Source organism: Lepisma saccharinum, chromosome 1 (genome assembly GCF_977018435.1).
Source record: "Lepisma saccharinum chromosome 1, izLepSacc3.1, whole genome shotgun sequence".
In the NCBI taxonomy this organism is placed as follows: Eukaryota; Metazoa; Arthropoda; class Insecta; order Zygentoma; family Lepismatidae; genus Lepisma; species Lepisma saccharinum.
Genome location: NC_139229.1, coordinates 38,801,771 through 38,816,578, shown reverse-complemented (window position 1 = coordinate 38,816,578; position 14,808 = coordinate 38,801,771). Strand labels below are relative to the sequence as shown.

General features: G+C 39.7%; 1 protein-coding gene across 2 annotated transcripts in view; it reads left to right on the top strand.

Moving 5' to 3' along the window:
• LOC145994745 (atrial natriuretic peptide-converting enzyme) overlaps positions 1–14,808 on the top strand; it is a 119,158-nt gene that overhangs the window by 85,508 nt on the left and 18,842 nt on the right. For both annotated transcript variants that reach the window (XM_083130967.1, XM_083130976.1), the window contains one exon: positions 8,545–8,758. In XM_083130967.1, coding sequence (XP_082987093.1) covers positions 8,545–8,758 — 214 coding nt within the window. The remainder of the gene's footprint in view (positions 1–8,544; positions 8,759–14,808) is intronic.

Here is a 14,808-nt window from a genome sequence, read left to right as displayed (position 1 = left end):
TATAATTTTGCCATCGTTTTCATTGATTTGTGACACGGTGCATTGTCTTGATGAAACAGCACTTTTTTCTTCTTCAAATGGGGCCGTTTTTTCGTGATTTGATCCTTTAAACGCTCCAACAACGCTATGTAATAATCGCTGTTGATGGTCTGGCCCTTTTTAAGGTAATCGATGAATATAATACCATGCGCATCCCAGAATACTGATGCCATAACCTTGCCAGCCGACTGTTGCGTCTTTCCACGCTTTGGATTCGGTTCATCACGTGCAGTCCACTCGGCTGACTGTCGATTGGACTCTGGAGTGTAGTTATGGAGCCATGTTTCATCCATTGTAATATATCGACGGAAAAATTCGTGTTTATTACGGTTGAATATCGCTAAACATTGCTCCGAATCATCAAAACGTTGTTGCTTTTGATCGATTGTGAGCACGCGCGGCACCCATTTTGCACACAGCTTTCGCATGTTCAAATATTCATGCACAATATGTCAACACGTTCCTTTGATATTTTTAAAGTCTCAGCTATCTCGATCAACTTCACTTTACGATCATTTAAAATTATTTTGTGGACTTTTTTGATGTTTTCGTCGGTAACAGCCTCTTTGGGGCGTCCACTGCGTGCATCGTCTTCGATGCTCATTTCGCCTCGTTTAAATTTAGCAAACCACTTCTGAATGGTTGATTTTCCTGGTGCAGAGTCCGAATAATGTTTATCAAGCCAAGCCTTGGCTTCAACAGTATTTTTTTTCGCCAAAAAGCAATGCTTTATTAACACACGAAATTCTTTTTTATCCATTTTTTCACAATAACAAAAGCTGCTTCACTCACAATGCTATATCTCACGAACTAATTATCCGGCAGCTGTGAAATTTATACACGTATCTTTTGAAGGTTAGTACTAAGTAAAAATCACATGGATTTAATTCTAGTAACGCCATCTATGAGTCAGCCTACGAACTTTTCAGCCCACCCGATATATATAATATACATACACACATATATATATGTAGTGTGTGCGCGCGTGCGCGATTTGTAATTAATTAATACACTTACAAGGGAGGTCTAAGTCTCCCCCTCCGATTTCCATGAAACTTGCAGGGCCCAAATGAAGAAATACGTGTTTTTTTGTTTCGGCAAAAAATTTGTTCTAGGGGGCAACCACCTCTCAAATGTCAAGATGAGGACAAATTGAAGTGGGGATCTGACCCCTGTGTTCCCCTCCGATTTCCATGAAACGTGGCAGGTGTATAGTAGGGATGGTCAGATCCAGATCCAGAACTTTATTTTAAATTGTAGAACTGTAACTGTAGAACAATTGTATAATTTTTGTATAACATTTCTATCTTGTTATATGTGTTAAAGGTTTCATCCTGGAATGGAATTTCTCACATTTATGTGTGTTTTCATTTCCCCCCCCCCACTCAAATGTCAAGATGAGGAGAAATTGAAGTGGGGATCTGACCCTGAAACCACGTAAATATGGCATAGGAAGAATCAAGGGGCATACGGACTGTCTATACACCTGTCAAATTTCATGAGAATCGGAGAGGGATACTTAGATAACTTCCCTTGTAATTATTTAACACTGCATATATTATAATGTTTTATTTTAATTTGTAGAACTGTAACTGTAGAACAATTGTATAATTTTTGTATAACATTTCTATCTTGTTATATGTGTTAAAGGTTTCATCCTGGAATGGAATGTCTCACATTTATGTGTGTTTTCATTTCCAATACATTCGAATGACTACATATTCGTTTCAATGGCATTTACAAAATCACCTCTGACATGTGTGCACGAGTGTGTTAGCCGATGCGTAGCAAAGTATTTTAGGAACAATACTTGAAAAAAATTCTTGTAGGACTAACGAAAAATTTCTTTGTAATAGAAGATCATAATACCTTTTAAGTTGTGGTAATATTATAATGGGATTGAGATACGAAACTCTTTTCGACCCCGAACGTGTCAAAGGAGAAGCTGGAAAAGACTAAGAAAGTATTGACATCCTATTAAATTGAAAAAGCCTGCAAAGAAATGGATGTAAAAATTTTCTTTCTCGCTTCGCTCGCAATGATGTGTTCTTAGGATGCGTGTTTGGTGCTTTAATGAGGTGAATGTGAAGCTTTTATACTATAGCTGCATTACAAGACAAGCGATATTCTCGATTATGATCAACGATTTTAGGGATGGTCTTGAGTGTTGGGCTCCCTGTTTAGGGAGGAGGGGCAGATCAAGTATAGTGTTCAGTAAAGCTAAGAAAAAGTTGCTTTCGGTAGACACGCTGTCGTAATTAAATACTTTATGTAGATTACGATATGGTTTGAGGGCGGGAATTATATGATTTGGGGGGGACGCATGTCATGATTTTGGGGCGATGCGCCATTGGCCTTGGGAGGGATGGGCACCCCTGAATTCCTAAACATTAATGAACACAAATGCACCTAATTTATTTTACTTTTTTTTCATCGAACGGCGAACAAAAAAACAAAAACATTCAGAAAGCACAGACCAAAACCCTTTTCCTCGCCAAACTCACAGATTACCTTCACACGAGAAAACTTTCGCTCTGATTGGCTGCTACTACAGCATCCAGTATAGAATCCAGTTGCAATTAGCACACGGTCTAGTCGCCAAAACCAGTATAGCAGCTAGCCGGACAGCTATCATTTCCAGCCCCCACGGGTGGACAAGAGGGAGCACTTGCCCCCCTCCCCCTCAGTACTCTTATTACCGTTATTAGACAATATTATGCTCTTAAAAATTAAGTGTTTTCAAACCGATGAAAGTTCCAAGCAAATACGGAGAGGGAGGAAGGTGCATTATTTCCGATGAAATTGAAGATTTCAACTTCGTTGTCTAGCAAATTTCTTGTCATTAACACTCCCACACACTTTATTCGTTAATTGTGTTACCTCTGTGTGTTTGCAGAATAAATTGTACATACATTGAAAATCAATAGTGATGATCAGGTACAAAAATGTGGGGAGTCTACGTTTCAAAAGTGGCAAAAGTATGGGGGCAACTACCTCCTTCACGCCTCCCCCCTCCCAATCGCCGTCACTGTTGGGAATTAATAAATTATGTGTAGTTGTTTTGAATCTGCTGTACGAAACCATGATTTGTAAAATAGTCTATGAACCACAAAAGAGGGGGCAAAGAACATTGGTGTCGCGGAAGTTTGAATTCTTCTTATATAGTGATTTTCGATGGTTCCGGACACACACTATATACGCCCCTGTCCCATACCTATCAATACAATAAAACAGTAAGATGAAATGACGTTTTTCTTTCTCCGATTGAACTTTCTTCAAGGCTTTTGCCCCATAATCAGAGGGTCTGCGTACGCCTATGCCAGCCAGGTAGCCAGTTCAGCGCCAACTAGAGCATTCCTACTGAAAATCCAGTTCCGTGTGATTCGTCCTTTACATGAAAATGTGGTACTAAGTGACAACTAAATTAGAAGTGACTTCCCACTACCTTTAGAAATGTCTGGACACGCTCCTACAGGATCAGTGCAGGATCTGTGTTGAGGGAGTGTGTGCAAGATTAGAGCTTCTTTCATCTCTTCAGTCCCTAACGGTTCATCCTCCGTTACCGTTTGCGAGGCGACAGAACGCCTCCTGCAGCGTGCATACTTCAGAGGTCAATCCCCAGTGACCGACATTCGATGATGACGTAACACATCTGCTTGCGTAGGCGCTGTAGTACAAAAATGACGCCATCTTCCGGACTCGCAGGTGAAATGCGATGCAAGATCAGTTCGTGGGTGTAATGAACTCACTGCGTTTACCTTCCTGGATGTTTTTTACGTGAGTTTTCAATTCCTGCGGGGTTATTGAAGATCGCCCAGGCGTTGGAATTGCCAGCTGTTTCGTGGTTACCACAAAACTGAAGATGTTGGTGCTCCAATGAATGTTAATTTAAGTAAATTTGCTCGCTCCGCGTGAAACAAACCTCAAACCGAACTCCGTGCTGTAACGGTTAGGGTAATACGATGACCCAATTGGTATGGCAGACCAGAACTATTCTTCGTCCGTGGTAAGAACCACAAAGAGGGTGAACAAAAGCATGTGACTTGCATTTGCTTACCCATAGGTGGGTGGTTCATATGATAAGGTCCCACTCCACAAGTTCACTATAGGGTGTGTAAGGGGTGACCTTCTGGTAAGGCAGCCAAATGTCAACCTCACTTCCACGTAGTACACCCTGGTAATTGGTTTTTGCAGGCAAACGAGGCTCTGGCGTCTGGACTACGGCCAGTATAATCCTCTGTAGGACTGTGTGTGTGTGTTATCCTGTGTTTTGATTGATTGATTGAGTTGGTGTTTAAAGTCGACTTTATGCGCAGTAAGGGTAGTCAAGACTGGACCTACAGTTTTAAAGTGGGATCCGAACCACTATGTGCCTCCACCGGGTACCGAACCCGGGACCCATTGATTACAAGGCGACGACGCTACCACTGCGCCATCTGGGAGGCTCGTTATATGTTCTGAGTGCCTCTTTAGAGCCTCACCTTTTTAACCCAGGTAAGACTCGTTATTATTTATGGTAAGGGGCTGGGCCCTGTATAATGTAACGGGTGCAAAATAGTGTTAAGTGCTGACGCGCTCACAATTTTCAAACCAATCAATCAATCACAAGTTCAACAGCCACGATTGTAGTAGATGGTATACGGCGATATACGAGGGCTAGTCAAAAAATAATGAGAACGATTTTTTTTTACTTACGAAATAACATTAGGCAGGGTCCAGATTGATGTGGTCTTTTTCGAAGTAGTCCCCATCGAGTTGTATACACTTGGCCCAACGTGTCACTGCCAGTCTGCGCTTGCAATTTTATCTGCCGATTCCATGAGATTTGTTTCACCGCTGCATGTTCACTGTGTGATAAAAAAAAAAATTCTCACTCTTTTTTGACTAGCCCTCGTACTAACTTCCATCCTCTCTTCTGCAGAGCGTTATTAAAATGTAATTGTAGATGTAGTGAGATCTCACTGTTCAAATACGTTGGACACCAAGATAGTTGTGCCGACTTTCGTGGCGGAGTGATTATCACCGCGCGCTACGACACCAGATGTCCCGGGTTCGAATCCCCTTCATCAGCTGAGGCTCGTAGCTAAAATTGATCTCATGGGGATATTATTGGGGCTTTGTTAAACCAAGTTCATTTTTCAAAAGTTTAACAGTATCAAATAAATGTAAATTATATGTGTGTGTGTTTGGGGGTCATTAAATTAATATGAAATTTAGAAATATCATACAAATACAACAGGTTGTTTTCTATATCTTCTAAAACATGTCTTGAAGTGTTAATTGACTGCCTTACTTACATTATCCCATATTATACACTCCATACTACTTATTATGATACAGATATTTATATCCCACAAGAAAAATGAGTAATATTCATAGTTTTTCATTGATTGAGCTGGTGTTTTGAGTCTACTTTATGCACAGTAAGGCTAATCGGGACTGGACCTTCAGTTTAAAGTGGGATCCGAACCACTATGTGCCTCCACCGGGTATCGAATCCGGGATCCCTTGATTACAATGCGACGTCGCTACCACTGCGCCATCGGGGAGGCCATTTTTTAGAGCCTGCCGTACATTCCACCCCCGACCGAAGCAGTAAAACTCCCCTTCGTTCCCAAAACTTGGGAGCTATTGACCTTTGACGCAAATGTGGAAGGAACGTGGATGGTGACGTAAACGTCATAAATTTATGTCTAAACGGAAGGCTGCAACAAGGTCTGCGAAGTTACAGATAAAGAAGATCCCTTATGATAGAACTTTCTAGTCTAGGTAATCTTCTTAGACTTCTGCTCAAAAACCAGATGAGCGAATACAATAGCTGCTGTTCATGTTCTGTGAATTTATCCTACACCAAGTTGTGAGCAAAATATCTGCTGTCGATTAAACAAAATAGTTTTCAAGGAGGCTGACTGCAGAGCCAAGAGGGGGCTCAGACCCTCCCTGGCCCCTGCCTGGCTACGGGCCTGCATCAGATCAACATATCATTACTGAAAAGCTACCCAAAATAGTTTGTACTTGTATGACGTAGTTTTGTGATATTTTAAAACCGTTTCTGCGTTCAAAGTTTCATCTTTCTACTTAGCACTGTTGGGGAAATCGTTCATTTTCTGAAGGAATGATTGGGATCAATCAGCCCACTCTGAAGTCTTCCTTCTTTCGATGAAAGGTTCATTACTCCGCACGGGGCATAACAACGTCTTTTGTCTGCAAATTTTCCAATCACTACCTTTCTCTCATTTTGCAAAATCGCTCCGATATCGCTTTCTCTCGATATCCTCTCGCCATTATCTTTTTTTTTGTGGCCCGTGACCCAGATCTGGAGGGAGGATCTCATAATTCTAATGCCACACTTCGAGGGGGAGGGGGCCATCTTGTAGGAGACCGCTTTCTCGATTCGAGTTCGGACCTTTCACGAACTCGCTCGATTATCGAGGTAAAAAAAAAATGCCAGTCTCTCTCTCTAATGCACTGTAGAAAGGCGGAGAAGGATTTTGCATATTATGTGCCTCGTTGTGGTATTTTGGACGCTGGCTCTCGCCCTTTCAAATTCTCCATCACTTTTTGGAAACAGCGTGGCCAAGCGTAATGTCATGTCACTCAGTGTTGCCTGTTTTCAATGTTAGGTAAAGCGCAGGATAATTTGAGGTCTAACTTTTTCTGGGGGGTGTCAGAACATGAACTTCGGGTTACAGAGAGAAACTCTAACTTGTAAATTTTCATAAAGGTGGAATTTTTGGGAGGGGGAGACAGGTGTCTATACGCCACCCGACACCAGAAAAAATTATAGACAATCGAAAAAAAAGATTTCACCAAATTTTTCCAGCATAATTTCCATCAAAATGAAAGATGGAGTGAGCTCTAATTGTTTTCTTCTAAGCAATTTGTGTGTTTAATTTTATCAGCTATGCTAAAGGAATCATGATTTGGAAAGATGAAGGACAAATTGAACATGATTGAAGAGTAAGGCTCCCTCATGCCTTAAGGTTCTCTTTAGGAGGCCGAAGTTGTTAGTTACGCCACTGAATTTATTTTGTCACTTCATATTGTTTCATGGCCTATCATTTTTCATAATTGATTAAATTATCTGTAAGTTCCAACACCATTTCTCCTCAGCGTATATTCTTACTGCTTGGACTTTCCAAACAATTGCTTCATTTCATTGATTGCTTCATGTCAATCTCTGTGTACTTCATTGTTGGAATGGCAGTACAAGAACCGTGGAGAATATAAAGAGCGGAACATCATTAACAGAATTCAACAGATTCATGTTAAGACTGCATTGTCTATATTTCTAGATTTGAAATAAAGGTTTACCCTTCGTAGATGTAGGCCAAATTACACCCTTGCGTCAAAAGACTTACACAATAGGAAGATAGTAACATCTCCATACTATCAATGTGGTGCAACTGAAGGACCAGTTGATCATACAATCTTTGAATGTCGTCTCCATGTAACTAACTACGCGTGAGGAAGCTAAATTATGCAGGATATTATTCACCATACGTCCTGTCAACACTTTCGAGGAATCCAACCGCGAAAATAGTACATATACTTACCAAATTATATTAGAAGATATTGTATATAAATTTATGAAATACCATGTTAAATCAAATGTTTAAAAAATAACTGTGAGTAGTTGAAAAATTAAAACAAAAAAAAATAAAAAGAAATAACAATTAGAAAAGGAAAGGACAAGTTTTTTTTTATTTAAATGTACATTTTTGTGCGTGTAGAACAATATTTATAAAACAAAAAAGTTGTCCAATTTTTATTTGTAACTTTTTCTGCTGTCTTCAGTATTAGAATATAACGTAAAATTAATATTCCACCGTTAAAATCTAAGTTTCCCCGTTCATTTACAAAAATGGGACACAGCTGTTTTTTTTGTTTTTTTTAAATGAGTATTTTATCACGCATAAAGATAGCCAATGATTATAAATTGCAGTTGGTAAAACATAAATATATTTTTAAAAGCTAATTAATTACAAAAATTGCATTATTTATGCGCCGCTTTTATATCCGGCGCGGGAACCGCTATTATGGCAGTGACCCTCTGTTGCCGCGTTTCCCTACGAAGTAACTCGCGGTCAAACAACCAATTAGGCCTAGTGCTTGGGCAAGAAGGGACGGCATTAAAAATACCCCCAAAGCAGCCAGTAGAGAAGCAATATTTTGTCAAAATAACCGTTCTGCGCTGTGATTGCACCCCGGTTGCTACGCCGTCCTGGGAGTAATTAGTGTTACTATGTTATAGCCAGTAATACTTCAAAAAGAGTCAAGGTCATTTATGCTCGAGTAAACTTTCTACAGTGTAGTGTGATAATGTCATCGCCTTGGAATTAAGGGATCCCGGGTTCGATACCGTGTGGAGTCACATGGTGGTTCGGATCCCACTTTAAACTGCAGGTCTTGTACCTGTGCTTAAAATGGACTTAAACAAAAATTCAATTCAAGTCTTCTGTGTAGATATTCTAATTCTAATGATATTTTTCTTTGCCTTTGCAGACAATTTCTTCATCCTGGAGACCCCGATGGAGAAGATCTTCCGGGCGATGTTCAGGGTCCAGGAGGGGGATTCGTTCACCCCCGAGCTGGCAGACCCCGCCACAGAAACGTTCAGGAGGAGAGCCCGCGAGTACAGGGAGAGGGTCAACTTGGTCTTCAGGCGAAGCGTCTTCAGGACGGCCTTCCTCGGCACAGAGGTCCTCGCGTTCGACGGGTAAGTGGAAGATTATTTTGTATCACCCGGTGCTTTCTTCAAAGTTCAAATTAATCCACGTGGGCCGTTGGAATGTCTGTTCATCTTTGTACGGTCAGAAGAAAAATTGCAGTTGTTATGTAATCATTAAGATACTCTCCATATAATTGACTTGCATCTTTTGGCATGGCCCTATATAGAGAAATAATGGAAGGGGTTCATCTTTCAGCAGCAAACGGATAGTAAAATTTTAATAGTAGTAGAATCTAAATAATAATAATAATTTTAAGTTCTGAGCACAGTATAAAAACTAATAAAACACTAAATCAAGTAAAAAGTACAAAATTCCATGGATATATTTGTATTTCAAGTTATAGCTTCCAGCAAGATCATCTATTATACCTCTATAATAGTATCTTGGAAAATAGGGGTTCCTGATTCGAATCACGAGGACTTGTAAAGCTATTTGTAAGGAAGCCGAAGACCATGCTATTACATGGAACATAGTTTTGAATGAGCAAAAACAATGCCAATTGAAAAGAAATCTAATTGTATTAATGGTTAGTTGAGAAGTAGTGTTTTCAGTGGGGTGCCCAGGATGTTTGAAAGGGGAAGTATGTATACTTTTTTTTTTTAGTATTCAGTCCTTATTTTGCCATGTTTTCCTGCCTTTGACGTTCTTTCTTTTAGAATACTGGGTCAAAGGAGGGGTTATGACCCCCACCAACCCCTCCCTTGGGCACGTCACTGAGTGTTGTGTAAATATAAAGTCACTATCAATATTCACATTGACTTGTAGCTTTAGAACCACAGTATTTCCCCCCTATCAATTATCGCATACACATTTTACCTATAATTTTAAAAATAATTGTCGAAGGAAAGGCAGTTGGTTCAGTGTCCGAGCGCGTAAGTGGTCGACTTTCGATCTCGCCACCGAAGTTCCCGGGTTCGAGTCCATTCCTGGGGATGTTCCTTCATCAATGTCATGTAATCACCACTCGTCCTGGTCGTCGCGATTAGCACAAAGTGGCAGAAGAGCGACTTAAAATAAGAAAACATACATTTCATCGAAGGTTGGGTTTCACCTGAAGAAGAATTTGTGGCTATGCTTCTGGGGGTAACAGGTTACAACCCTCATGAGCCCACCCTTGGATTTGTTCATGATTTTCCAAATGCTTGATTCGTAAATAATTCAACACCTAGTTTTCGAAAGTACCGTGTGAATTTCCGACACATTGCACCATGATAGTAATTGACAAATGATGTTTTGCACACTTAAGCTCGATTTCTATCCGGCATTGTTAGCTGCAGTGGCGGAGAACAAGAATGTAAAACCTGATTTGCTTTCTAACAATGTTGAGCTTACTGTTTGCCTCTTATCTGCACGTCGGGCCAAGATAAAAAGAAAATCGTGAAGCACTTTCGACATGACAGGGCAACTTTCATTGCTCGTGAGAAACGGAGATACAAGTGCTTTCGCTCAAGCCCGTGGTGTTATTTGTCTGACCAAGATGGCCGGAGGTGAAGTGGCCAACAGCTGACGCAGTGAAATTCATTCTGCTTGTCTCTCCGCTGTGCATCTTGACCTGGAAGCCTATATATGCTCCCACGTTAGTCACTTTGGGCGGGTCGTCTTGTTCCGGGCCGGCGGCCACCTTGCCAGCAGAGCACCTGGTGGGAGAACGACGAACTAGCGCTTCCATCTTGCTTCTCTTTTGTTTTCTTCTTCAGCTGAAATGGAAAATGTAGAAAGTCATTTTAAAAAAACGAGTTTACCTTTACATTATATTGCTTTCTCCACAAGCATGGGCAAGGTTGTCCTCTCCATTTTTTCAGGAAAGGGTAAACACAGTGTGGTATTTCAGAAATTTCAAGAGGGGGGAAGTTCTACTGACTAAGAGACAGCTTGAGATAATAATTGTGTGTGTGTGTATATATATATATTATATATATATATGGATAGACATAGGGGAGTTGCAGGAGGGGTATCTCGACAATTTTTAATGGTAAATGGGGTCACTCCTCACTTCGTTTTATATCACTCAACTTTTTTTTTTTTTTTAAAAAAATGGATTTGGACAAAACATATTTTTAATAATTGCTGAAATATTGCCAATTTACATTTGTATCTTGACAGAAAGAGAAGGCTAATTCCACGTTATGATCAGCACAGCTAATCGGAACTGAGCTAACAGTTTTGAAAGTGATGTTTTGACACCCACCCCCTGAAATCTAGTGTGGGACCTAACTATTGGGTATCTGAATCGAACTTGGGTATAACTTTTTGTGTGGGAGGAAGAATGGGAGAATCAAAAAGTTTTCTACCCATAAATTCATTGATTGATTGATTTGCTTTATTTTACTTCGCTTTTTGTGCCACTTTTGGCTAATTTGCGAAGTTGGGAATGAGTGATGATGTGATGAAATTGATGAATGGACACTCGCAAACATCCCTGCCCAGGCCAGGATTCGAACACAGGACCCCTGGCATAATAGCGCAATGTGCTCTACCCCATAAAAATAGCAACCAAGACTACTTTGCTAAATTACTTTTTCATTTGCGAAAACATAAAAATTACGCATTAACTTGCTTATCAGGTCCCAGAAGGTTAACACAAGTTACATTAGCTTCTTAATTCCGAAAATTTGTTAGGTGGGCAAGTGCCCCTGCCAAGTGCCAAGTTACGCCTAATTAGTCCGGAACTCCTTGAATACAAGACAATAACGATTACCACTATTATATAACTAACGTCCATTATTGTGTACGAAATTTCATGATCAATTGTTGTTACGGAACTGATCAAGAGAACGAATTCAATCATCTGTATTTTTAGTCATGATGTTTTATAAATGTGTTTAGCTTGATGCAAAATTACAAAACTACCAACTTGACAATGCATGGTGAAACCAAAAAAAATTATTTCCAACAAAGGATATCACCTCACAACTCGCCCCTGTGTTGATAAAGATCCCATGGCCGTGTAATTGTCCGCTTAATAAATTTTTCATAGGCAACGAACAATCAAAAGAAACTCACCACTTTACAACTACTGACTTCTTATAGATGCACTTGCAAATTTTCAAAATCGATCATTTGATCAACTCTGTTGCAGAGCCTGGAACTCATACTGTTAACTTTTTTACTAACTTTCTAGCTTCACAAAGAAACCTAGCTCATTCTTCTAAAAAAAAACACTGTTCTTTAAAAATGACTTCACAAGAGATTATCGCGTTCGCGTCAAAAAATTACGTGTAGGCTATCTTCATGTACTATTGTTCCACTCGTACAAATACAGACTTTTTGTGGTGACAAGTTCGAGTCACGTAACAACTCATTTGTAACTTACACATGCATTTTCCTGCCAAATTCCGTGAACAAAGAAAATTGAAGAGAGGGATGTGGTCTTCGACCCTGGCCACTTGTTTAACATTTCCAGAAATATAGCAGCGATTGAAGCTTCGTCAAATGGAGCTTCCAGTTGTTTGGCAGAAAAGTGTTGCAATTGAATTGCGAAGTGGGAAAAGTAACTAAATTGCCAATAATTTCATGTTTCCCCCCCAAATATTATTCCCCCCAGGGATAAAATTTCTCAAGCAGAGAGGGGGACACAAGTATCCAGAGGGTAGGGGGGAATTCCCCCCACCTCCGTACAAATACCACCCTGGGTAAACATTATTTTTCTGAAACTGTGCTGCTTCACCCATGAAAAAAAATGACTTGAATTTGAACTTGTGCGACTAAGCTGCACCCGAAAGGGTTAATCGGAACTGGACCTACAGTTAAAAGTGGGATCCGAACCCCTGCGGACCTCCCAAACATGGGATAGGGTAGACTGGGGGATTATTGCTTTAGATGAAAATATTTTATTAATACCTGGGATCTTTTGTAGGAAATTAAATTCCTTGCTGTTCTAGTTAATGTTGGGACTTTGTCCCTTACCTGCAATTTTGCCAACATGACAAATTCGTTGTGTTGAAAAGTGCGAAATAAATAATTTGTGAATTGCAAAATGTGTAAAGATGTATCTTTCCCAGTAATTTTATTCTACGTTTTAAAAAATGGAGAAAACAGGGTATAAACAGATACGAGATCAGATTTTAGTGAAGTAGAAAGGGAACAGACCGAACAGGAGAAGGAAAAAAACCCTCTAAAACGTTATGTCATACAGTGACGAGTCAGAAGACAGGTGACTGGATTCAATGTCAGGAATGTAGATTGTGGTGTCACGAACCTTGGGTTAATGCCTTTGGACACAAACAGTTTGTGTGTGGAATATGTATGTGCAAACAATAAAATAGCTGTGTAACTCATTTACTCCCACACTGATCCGGCTTACCCCGTATCACCGACGCACAATAGACTTTTGTTCAACATAAATGGGTTAGAAATTAATTGAAGTTGTGTGTTGCATGTTGTTTAGATGCATCGAAGTCTGCTTTTTGTATTAACTATATAGATTGTACAAGATTTCACCGAGATAGACAATTGTTTTGACAAAGTGGTCCGATTTCCATCGGTCTACCAAACTTGGATTACAGTCCTACTTGTAATTATCCATATATTTTATAATTTATGCGATATTTTTTCATTGGAAGTTACCTGTATGGAAGCACCTGTATCTCATATGTAATTTTCACCATGGGAGCTTTCTCTGTTCCCTTTCTGGAGGTACATGTACAGAAAGTTGAAAATAGTCCCCAACGGACCATATAAACTTAGTAATCGGACTATCTTTTACAGTAAATGCACACTACACATGTAAAAATAAGAGGTATATTACAAATGTGAATCTCTCTTTTACATTACTGTTGATTGAATTGCTTTATTTTACTTCGCTTTTGTGCCACTTTTGGTTAATTTGCGAAGATGGGGTTGAGTGATGACATGATGAAATTGATGAATGGACACTCACAAGCATCCATGCCCAGGTCGGGATTCGAACTCAGGACCCCTGGCGTCGCAGCACGATGTGCTAACCACTCCGCCACAGGGGGTGCTTTCTTCGCTTCTCCCTTTCTTAAGTTTTCACTGTTGACAAACAGAATACTATGTTGGGATTCTGGTGTAAAGGAATACAGAAAAATGAACTTCTCAATTCAAATCATCCTCACAGCTAGACAACCGTAAATACACAATAAATAGCCACGCCGCTCTGATATCATGACTGTGAGCATAGCATATCCCCTTCTGGATAAGGGAAAATTGCCTCCTTCTCCTCCCTTTTCCCATTTATTTGAAACCCTTCTGTCTGTTTCTTTTGTTCTTGTTTTCTAAGTTTAGTGAAGTACTCTCCCATTTTCTCTCTGTTTCTTTTTATTCTTCCTTTCCATTGATCTTCTGCTATTCCTCTTCATTCCCTCTCTCTATATGACTGTCTTTCTTCTATATGTCTTTCTTTCTCGCTTCCCTATTTCTTTCATTCTTCCTATCTAGCTTGTCTATTTCTTTCTATCTTTCTAGCTTCTCTATTTCTTCCTTCCTTTCTTTCTTTCTAGCTTCTCTATTTATTTATTTATTTATTTCTAGCTTCTCTATTTATTTATTTCTCTCTCTTCTTACTTTTCTACTTCTATATCTCTGTGCCTCATCTTTATTTCTCTTTCCCCTCTCTCTGTTTCTTTCTCTCTTTTTTCCATTTCTTTGTTTCCATACCAGATCTGACTTTTTTCTGAAAGTGCATTGCAAAACACGAGAAAGATAAGTGAAAAAATCAAAACGATACTACAAATGGAGTTCCAGTCCGAGTTTGCTCGCTTCCAACAATAGTGTTTCTTTTTTCTAAATTCCAACAACGTCCTCGATTTCTTTCCAACCACGTTTTGATTGCAACCTTTCTCCTCTGTTTGCCAGTCTTCGTTTTCCAAAAGAGTGTGTTTTGCGAGGAGGATGAGAAGTCAATTATTATTTCAGAAGAAATGGCGGATGAAAGCACATTTCATAAATCTTCATTTGGGTTAAGTGGACCAGAACGCGATTCGTCGAGGTTTCGCTCTGAAAAATCGACGATTTTTTTTCCCACGTAAAAGAAAATAACGGATAGTGATCAAGGTAGATAGTGCGAGACAAGGCG